Source organism: Sinocyclocheilus grahami, unplaced genomic scaffold, assembly GCF_001515645.1.
Source record: "Sinocyclocheilus grahami isolate Dianchi unplaced genomic scaffold, SAMN03320097.WGS_v1.1 scaffold224.1, whole genome shotgun sequence".
NCBI classification, from domain to species: Eukaryota; Metazoa; Chordata; class Actinopteri; order Cypriniformes; family Cyprinidae; genus Sinocyclocheilus; species Sinocyclocheilus grahami.
Genome location: NW_015505403.1, coordinates 1,211,655 through 1,221,703, shown reverse-complemented (window position 1 = coordinate 1,221,703; position 10,049 = coordinate 1,211,655). Strand labels below are relative to the sequence as shown.

The 10,049-nt window shown below is 37.7% G+C and overlaps 2 protein-coding genes and 1 long non-coding RNA gene across 3 annotated transcripts in view; 1 reads left to right on the top strand and 2 right to left on the bottom strand.

Moving 5' to 3' along the window:
* Positions 1-4,973: 4,973 nt before the first annotated feature.
* On the bottom strand, positions 4,974-5,759 carry LOC107596883 (nuclear factor interleukin-3-regulated protein-like). The gene has a single exon (XM_016287744.1). It carries the CDS (start codon positions 5,757-5,759, stop codon positions 4,974-4,976), a length of 786 nt encoding a protein of 261 aa, XP_016143230.1.
* A 934-nt stretch (positions 5,760-6,693) lies between these two features.
* The window catches only part of LOC107596885 (uncharacterized), a 24,538-nt gene continuing 21,182 nt past the window's right edge, over positions 6,694-10,049 (top strand). The window contains exon 1 of the long non-coding RNA XR_001610415.1: positions 6,694-6,776. This is a non-coding gene — a long non-coding RNA (uncharacterized lncRNA). The remainder of the gene's footprint in view (positions 6,777-10,049) is intronic.
* On the bottom strand, positions 7,771-8,556 carry LOC107596882 (nuclear factor interleukin-3-regulated protein-like). Its single transcript, XM_016287743.1, has one exon. It carries the CDS (start codon positions 8,554-8,556, stop codon positions 7,771-7,773), a length of 786 nt encoding a protein of 261 aa, XP_016143229.1.

Genomic DNA, 10,049 nt, shown 5'->3' with positions numbered 1-10,049 from the left:
TGCACAGGCCACTGATCCTTTGATCCATCCAGGAGTTCTTTCGCGTACATTGTCTGTTTTTAAATAGCATTTATGATGAGTTAGACCTTGCTCAAGTGCTGCCGCTTAAAATGAAACAGGAAGGCACTTTACAAAGCTGTTCTGCTGCCCCCTAATGTTAAAATAGGACAGTTTAAAGACCACAGGGTATCAGTCACAACCTTATTGCCCTCTACCGATCAATATCTATTTAACACAAAGCTTAAATTAATTCGATTATGAGATGTTTTGTTTGAACAGATCAATTGCGCCCTGTACTGTCGTATTTTAAGCAGCATTGTATGTACATTGCAAACTGCCAGAATTTCTCAATAACTACTGTAAAACTGATTAAAAGAAGCTTTTTGATATTTTTTGTAAAAAGTCATTTTACAGTTTTATTCGATGTAAATTAAATAAATGGATATCCACAGCATTTTTATGTTCTGGATAGTTTTATTCTTAAATATGTTAAGCATATTGTTCTTATACTGTACCAATGAAAAAAAAAATGCTGTTTATAAAAGCATGTATCTAAGTCCCTGAGTTGTAATTTCTTCTTTTTCTGATTTTTCATGTCATTATAAAGTAATATTATATATTAATGTTTTTGACTAATTTATGTAATGCAATGCATATATAACCTTTAAAGGTTCTCAACTTTATTTATTTTTTTTGCAAATGCCAAGATGATGTTCAAAATAAACATTTCACAGCATTTTTTATTTTTGTTTGAAAACTGACAGTTTACTTTTTATTTTAAAACCAGAACAATAAAACCCAATCAGATGAGAATAGCAGGCGAATAATGTCAAATGATCATTCATCTTTAGGTTTACATAGGTACCAACCAACTTACAAACACCAGCCCTGATTCTATAAACAGTTTTTTCCTAAAAAGTTTCAATAAAGACAACCGCTTGTCAGCATACTTTGATTTGGTCCCACAAACTTTAAATGAAATGACATGACAGCTGAGCAATTGTTGGCCATAAGCATCTGGTACAGTCATGTGTGCACAAGAAAATGTCAATTATTTTCTTGTCATGACACTTTTCTACTCATACCATCTGCTTTATAAAACAAAACAATGTTGTGTTTGCTGCAGGATGTACATGAACATACATGAAGGCAAATAATGGTGTACTTAAAAAAAAAAAAAAGCTATTCAAAACAAAAGTAAAATATTTAATCAGATGACCTTTTGACCATGCCTCTAAATTAACAATATCACAGGTAAGTACAGCATTTTCACACAACTACCCTCTTATTTACATATAAACAAAAAGAAAATGTGTAATCGTAATACAAAATGGGAGTGGTTTTGATGTCTTGATGATGTTGTAGATCCAGTCGCCTGTGGCCAGGTATTTTGTTCTAAACAGTCTATGAATAAACTGAAAAAGAGAAGTGTTGTGTTTCACTTTCACACCAAAGATGCACAATCTCTATTAATGCAATATTATGCATTTACTAGAGATTAGCACTCTATACAAAACCAAATAATGATCTGTGCAGGTATTGTGTTTTCAAAGTCTTTTCCATTGGGTTTCCATTTTTAATATGCACTGCACATTGTTGTAGTGATTGATGGATTTGTGATGGAAGTACTGAATCATTTGTTACGCCCACAAATGGGCTAGTAGTGTCGCTGTCTGGAATATTTATCTTCATGCTATAATTTTGCGCTTTTGCTAACGTAGTACGATATCACTGCACAAAGCCTGTGCATATGGCAAGCAATGACTCAAACTGAAAGAAAAATGCGTGATTGATGAATCAAGGCTGTCATTAAGGAAGGATGTTTAAGAATGTGGTGTATGTTTTTTAAGCAATCATTTCTTCTGTTAGAGTTGGCATAGCTAAGCTAAGTTTCTTTAAATCAGTGTGGATCAAATATAACAATGCCACTGTTTATATCTTTGGTGAATCACAGAAAATAGATGATAATTAGTGTGATTAATGAATCAAGACTGTGTTGAAGAATGCAGCATAACTTCTGTTAGTGTTAGCATAGCTAGGCTAAGTTTTTAAAAACTAGTCTGTTGATACAATATGACGTTTATATCTTTGATGAATGATAGAAAAGAGTGATAAAGACTCAAATATGGATTTTTAATATGTGAAACGAAAACGTGCTAAGAGACCATTAGCATTGCTATTGGTTGCACAGATATACAGTATATAGGCTTAGCAATCATTGTACAAAAATACCAGTCAGAATCCAAACTTATAAAGCTGTCATGTAATTTGTTAAGATTAGCATGATTAGCGAGTCTGTTATCTTGTAGCTTCTGCTAACACCAGAAGATCATATTGGGTCAAAGAACTGGCTAAAATAGATTTTCAAAAATGATAAACACAAGAAAACAACTAGATCTTGTGCTAGAGGATGTGGTTTACAGATGTAAAAGACAAAGACAATATACTTTTAACTTCCTATTTCTTCGTTGTACTTCTCTCCCTTCATCTCTCAGGTGGTTACAGCAGGAAAAAGAAGAAATTAACAACATTTAACACTAAAGTCAGAGCTAAATGTATGCTAATCCAGTTTTCAACAACAAGAATGCTAAAAGCAACTTTGGTTAATGAAGCATTTTCATAGTTATGCCAGATTTCTTTGAGTTAGGCTTGTTATGCAAGTCACTGAATCACTCGCTTGCCTTTAGCGGTGACTAGCAGATTGTTGCTTGGTCTCCTCACTTTGTGGCGTATATGCTGTTAACATCGCGATTGATCATGAACGGTGACTAATAAGTGCTGAGAAACCCCCACTCCACCTTTCCCACCCCTACATGCCACTGAAACTTTGTTTGCAGCCCCCTTTCACACTTACAAACCGCAGCAGCCCCGTGGAGTTCTTCGACCTGTCACCAAAAGCAAGCAGCACAACTCACACACTTCCAGTCCCACAGCCGTAAGTGGAGGCGAAAACGCTTTCAAGATAAAAGTAATACTGCATATTATTATAATAAACTCTGTGTTCTATGTGACTGAACTGTGCTAAGTTGTGAACAATCAAATAATAAAGTCAAAAAGCTGAGCTTTTCAGTTGCACTTTATTGTAAAAATGATAACATTCTGAAGATCATACAACTTAATGCAGATGAACAAAAGATTGAAATAAAAGTAAATTTTTATTAAAACAGACAAAAATTGTTTAAAAGCATATACAAATACATGTAATTTAAGTACTCATGTAGCTTAGCTGTTAGCATATGACACTAGCAACACCATATTTTCTACTCATACCATCTGCTTTATAAAACAAAACAATGTTGTGTTTGCTGCAGGATGTAAAAAGCACATACATGAAGGCAAATAATGGTGTACTTAAAAAAAAAAAAAGCTATTCAAAACATGACAAAAAAATGCAACAAAAAAAATGCTGCTAAATGCATATATGCAAAATAAGCAAAATTCATGAGATGTGGACATTGGTTTTGTTGAGCAGTCAGTCCATATTTCAGATACTTGTCTATAAAAGCGGACCTTGATTGTGCATTTGTCTAAAACCGTATGCTATAACTTGAACAAGAGTTCATCATCATCAAAGATCAGCGCTGTGTAATTCTTTCAGAAACATATTGTGCAGTTAAAAATAAAGCATGAGATTGAATTAAAACTAGTTTACAGCAGGCAAAGGCACTGTATGTTCATGTGTTGCACTGGTTCATATGCAGTTTGAATTTCTTGAAAAGTCTTTAAAAAAATGTTTTTCAGAAAATACAGGTCACTTATTGTGTGATCACAGCTTTAACTTTTGAGTAGCAAGCAAGCAATTGTTTCCACAGGGGTCACAGATGACCTTACTTTGTGCATGAACACCTTTCCAAACAAGTCACATGACTGAGATGTCAAGTGACAAGACAAAATGGAAGTCAAATAAAAGTACAAATATGCTGCCTTCACCAGTTGGATCAAGGGATTCCAGAAATATCCTCTTCAGACTCTTTGAGGTGTGGTGATTTCCCCTAAAATCTCATTTGTTCTCATTTGCATGCATCTGATTGGTGGTTACCGTTACTGTTTTCGGCCTCTCAGAAACACATATTCACATTTTGAAAGTAACTGCAAAGATATGCCATCAGTATTAGTTTGCAGTGTACTTTGGATTATAATGCAAACAATATTTTAGCATGTTTACAGGTCCAACTTCTTTTTCAGATCTGCCTTTTTGTTTTGCTTTTAATTAATTTTGTTAATAGCTGCTTTGAGGTCTCAAAAGTAACCATTCTGTAGCTCAAATCAGTAATACAATGCATTAGTAATGGGGAACGCATGAAATTATCAAATGTATAGTTTAAATGCAATGTAAGTTGCTTAAGCATCTGTCAAATGTGTAAATGTCAGTCTGACTCCAGAGGCGAAATTAAATCAGACATAGGTTATATTCTGAATTAAACAAGGAGGTAGCATTCTTTTAGATTAAACACTGGATCGTGACTATAGCAACACCAAGGTTCAATTTCCAGGGAATGCATGAATGATCAAATGTATATATATTGAATGCAATGTAAGGCGCTTTTGGGTAAAAGCATCTGCCAAATACATAAATGTAAATGCATACATAAATGCATTCACAAAAGAAGTAATTGTGAAAGTTATGGCAGAGTGAATGGTTCTAGTCCAACTTCGGTCAATTCCTTTTTCTATTCCTAAAATCCGGTTCTCTTTCTCTCACCCCCTACTTTCCTGTCTATATTAAAGGTAAAACTAAAATTAGTAAACACATGTGTGTCATTATCCCAATTCAAGTGTGCCACTTTAAACCTCAATGATGGAAATATTGACTCTATAAATGTATCTCGGAAACTTAATCTGAATATGTGACCTTTTGATCAAAGAAATATTTTTCATCATGATGGTTTGCAACAAACTTCCTGGAATATAGCCAATGTTCAATTATCAAAAATGAGTAGGATGACTCATGACTACTGAGTCAAAGCTTGGTTTCAATCTGATATGTATGCTGGATTTGGAGACGCAGATTTAGCTCTGTTATCTTTGCGCTGAGAGTTTTGCGTCTTCAATCTTAGTTTATGGGGCAGGGCGGTGCTGGAATCTGCTGGCACCTGCTGCTCGCCCTCCTCGTCCGACAAGATCCTTTGATTCCCTGGCTGGAGCAGGGGCCGTCCTGCCCAAGGTGCTGCTGCTGGGGCGAGGTGTGGAGGAAAGAGTAAAGGTGAGGCTGTAGAAGAATGGAGAGTGGGGAAGTCTAGGAGATATGGGTGGTTTCTTCGTATGGCCATAGGATGCGTAGGCAGGAACGCCGACCCGGGGTGGGTGCCAAGACAGAGGGGTGCTTGTTGGTTCCCCGATAGATGAGAAGCCTCTCTATCTTGCCGTCTACTCCAGTAGAGGTCTTTGTCTGGGCAAGAAACCAAAGGTTGGGGCGCCAAAGTGTGAAGCTGAGATAGAGCCCTTTGAGATGGGGAATAGGGCGTCCCAGGGTTAAGCAAACCGTATCGAAGCTTCAGAGCCAACAGCTCGGCTCGCAGACGAGCGTTTTCCTCGCTCAACGAAACCAATCGAGTCTCCAACACGTAGTCATTGACCCTTCGTTTCTCTCGCGAGCGCTTCGCCGCTTCATTGTTCTTGCGACGTTTCTCCCAGTAGGTTGCGTCTTTCTTGTCTTCAGGTATGAATTCCCGTTTGCGACGCAATCCCAGACCTCTTGGAGAGAGCTCTTCGTCTTCTCCCTCAGGTTCCCACACCACCCGTGAGAAAGCGGACTCCATTTTCACCAGGTGTGACTTTTCTGATTGGTTTCGCTCAAGATGCACCTGGTCTCCTTCTGTGCGTGGCGTCTGGAGTTACTCAGATGTTAGTGCCTCTTCTCAGTCATACTGTAGCCAGGAGCTTTACCTATAACGAAAGAGCACAGTTATTTCCTTTGCAGGTGGTCTTGTTGATGTGTCAGATTTCACCAGGCAGTCATCGACACAAAGTTATGAGCGTCATAGCAAAGCAATTTCTGCTGAACATGTTGACCTTTGCCTGCTAGGTACCAGCTTGGTTACAGGTACCTTATGTCTGAACCTAAAACTCTATAATGTTCTTGTCATTAAGGGTGTAGATGAGGTAATACATCAAAAATCCCCTTGTGGTGACTGCTGCTGTTGTTGTTGTTGCAGTTGCGCTAGTCATTTAAACAGCTACACTATTGTTCTGCTAACTAACATTAAAATATTAACAATTGTTGAAGATTATTACTAATACCTTTAGAGACTCTACATCAAGGACTTTCTTCCAGCTCTATGCTTCAGCTCTCTGCCTATTGCCAACACTGTTGATTTTCAAAAATGCTTGAGCAATGCTAATAGCAGCTGCCTTTTTGAAGTGACTATGAAGTGTTAATCAATACTGGAGGCGTGTGAGCATCCTGGACATGAATACGACCACTGGGGTGATTCAGAGAGTGTGGGAACCCAAGTCTTCCCAACGGGGGTTCCAAAAACCCCCACACTGTCTGATGGGCCGTCGTTTTGTGGGTTACCAGTGGAAAAAAATGTTTTTCAGAAAATACAGGTCACTTATTGTGTGATCACAGCTTTAACTTTTGAGTAGCAAGCAAGCAATTGTTTCCACAGGGGTCACAGATGACCTTACTTTGTGCATGAACACCTTTCCAAACAAGTCACATGACTGAGATGTCAAGTGACAAGACAAAATGGAAGTCAAATAAAAGTACAAATATGCTGCCTTCACCAGTTGGATCAAGGGATTCCAGAAATATCCTCTTCAGACTCTTTGAGGTGTGGTGATTTCCCCTAAAATCTCATTTGTTCTCATTTGCATGCATCTGATTGGTGGTTACCGTTACTGTTTTCGGCCTCTCAGAAACACATATTCACATTTTGAAAGTAACTGCAAAGATATGCCATCAGTATTAGTTTGCAGTGTACTTTGGATTATAATGCAAACAATATTTTAGCATGTTTACAGGTCCAACTTCTTTTTCAGATCTGCCTTTTTGTTTTGCTTTTAATTAATTTTGTTAATAGCTGCTTTGAGGTCTCAAAAGTAACCATTCTGTAGCTCAAATCAGTAATACAATGCATTAGTAATGGGGAACGCATGAAATTATCAAATGTATAGTTTAAATGCAATGTAAGTTGCTTAAGCATCTGTCAAATGTGTAAATGTCAGTCTGACTCCAGAGGCGAAATTAAATCAGACATAGGTTATATTCTGAATTAAACAAGGAGGTAGCATTCTTTTAGATTAAACACTGGATCGTGACTATAGCAACACCAAGGTTAAATTTCCAGGGAATGCATGAATGATCAAATGTATATATATTGAATGCAATGTAAGTCGCTTTTGGATAAAAGCATCTGCCAAATACATAAATGTAAATGCATACATAAATGCATTCACAAAAGAAGTAATTGTGAAAGTTATGGCAGAGTGAATGGTTCTAGTCCAACTTCGGTCAATTCCTTTTTCTATTCCTAAAATCCGGTTCTCTTTCTCTCACCCCCTACTTTCCTGTCTATATTAAAGGTAAAACTAAAATTAGTAAACATGTGTGTCATTATCCCAATTCAAGTGTGCCACTTTAAACCTCAATGATGGAAATATTGACTCTATAAATGTATCTCGGAAACTTAATCTGAATATGTGACCTTTTGATCAAAGAAATATTTTTCATCATGATGGTTTGCAACAAACTTCCTGGAATATAGCCAATGTTCAATTATCAAAAATGAGTAGGATGACTCATGACTACTGAGTCAAAGCTTGGTTTCAATCTGATATGTATGCTGGATTTGGAGACGCAGATTTAGCTCTGTTATCTTTGCGCTGAGAGTTTTGCGTCTTCAATCTTAGTTTATGGGGCAGGGCGGTGCTGGAATCTGCTGGCACCTGCTGCTCGCCCTCCTCGTCCGACAAGATCCTTTGATTCCCTGGCTGGAGCAGGGGCCGTCCTGCCCAAGGTGCTGCTGCTGGGGCGAGGTGTGGAGGAAAGAGTAAAGGTGAGGCTGTAGAAGAATGGAGAGTGGGGAAGTCTAGGAGATATGGGTGGTTTCTTCGTATGGCCATAGGATGCGTAGGCAGGAACGCCGACCCGGGGTGGGTGCCAAGACAGAGGGGTGCTTGTTGGTTCCCCGATAGATGAGAAGCCTCTCTATCTTGCCGTCTACTCCAGTAGAGGTCTTTGTCTGGGCAAGAAACCAAAGGTTGGGGCGCCAAAGTGTGAAGCTGAGATAGAGCCCTTTGAGATGGGGAATAGGGCGTCCCAGGGTTAAGCAAACCGTATCGAAGCTTCAGAGCCAACAGCTCGGCTCGCAGACGAGCGTTTTCCTCGCTCAACGAAACCAATCGAGTCTCCAACACGTAGTCATTGACCCTTCGTTTCTCTCGCGAGCGCTTCGCCGCTTCATTGTTCTTGCGACGTTTCTCCCAGTAGGTTGCGTCTTTCTTGTCTTCAGGTATGAATTCCCGTTTGCGACGCAATCCCAGACCTCTTGGAGAGAGCTCTTCGTCTTCTCCCTCAGGTTCCCACACCACCCGTGAGAAAGCGGACTCCATTTTCACCAGGTGTGACTTTTCTGATTGGTTTCGCTCAAGATGCACCTGGTCTCCTTCTGTGCGTGGCGTCTGGAGTTACTCAGATGTTAGTGCCTCTTCTCAGTCATACTGTAGCCAGGAGCTTTACCTATAACGAAAGAGCACAGTTATTTCCTTTGCAGGTGGTCTTGTTGATGTGTCAGATTTCACCAGGCAGTCATCGACAAAATAAAATTTACTTAAATGATTTTAGCAAATGGCTGCAATATAACAGAGTGAAAAATTTAAGGGGGTCTGAATACTTTCCATACCCACTGTATATAAACTAACGTTCACATTCTAGGGTTTCTGTTTTGAAAAAATTTTTTTTAAACAGAAACTCTAGAATGTGAACTTTAATTAATGTATTGAGTAGTAACTTAAATCTTATAAACTTATTTTTGTGAGTAGTTTCAATTAAAGCTATTTAGTTTTTCTAAATAATTTAGCTTTTATTTTATATTTGCTTTCTTTTTCATCTTAGTTTAAGTTGTAGTCATTTAGTTTTGTGTTTTTATTCTTTTTTTATGCACTTTTATTTCAGCTATAGTTTTAGTTATTTTGCAACTTGTAGAAATATATATATATATATATATGTATATATATATATATATTGGCCATTTGTTGCGGAGAAAATGAGGAAAGTGTGATCAAGCGCCAGCAGAAAACAGTGTAAAGAAATATTCTTTGAGATAAGCAGTCTTTATCAGCGGAAGTTAAAAGCAGCTCGTAAGTGTATTTACTTGTGTCATTAATGTGTAGTGCAGTTGTCGTTGCTAGGAAACGCTTGTTTTGTTTACTGTGTGGAGAGTGCTGGTATCGCGTTTGGTCTCGTTCTGTATCGGGTATCTTGTCAGTGTCTGCGCTTGCTTGGCCATTTGTTGTGGAAAAAATAAGGAAAGTGTGTCCAGCTGAATTAATTTAGTATTTTGTTAGACGGGTATAAAAAAGCTTAGTTTACCGCGGCAGCCGTCGCATGAAGGCCTCCTCGTGTGAAGACTGAAGAGTGTAAAGACCATCGACTCTACTGTGCGACTCCACCGGGCAGGACACCAGCAAAGGATAGACAAGTATCACTTTTTATTTCTCCTCTTTCCTATTGCTTGTTTTGTTTCTGTTTCAGTTTTTATAACCATTTCTTACTATGTGTAAGTAAGTTGTTGGTTTTTTAGCATGTGTGTTTGGCAGTGTTATTTTTTAGGATTACTGATAAACTACTGTCATTTGATTTGTATTACTTGTATTTGTTATTTATTTTAATTTTAGTTACATTATGTCTGAATTTATTATGTCTGTATAGGTCTTTTATTAAGTTTTTAGTTTTTATTTAATTTGAGTTATTTTAATACTTCAACAAACTAAATGGAAATGAAATAATATATATATTGAATTTATAAATGTGTATGTACATATACAGTAAATATGTATGCGTGTGTGGCTGTACATACACATATGTAGTTTTTTTTGGTGTTTGG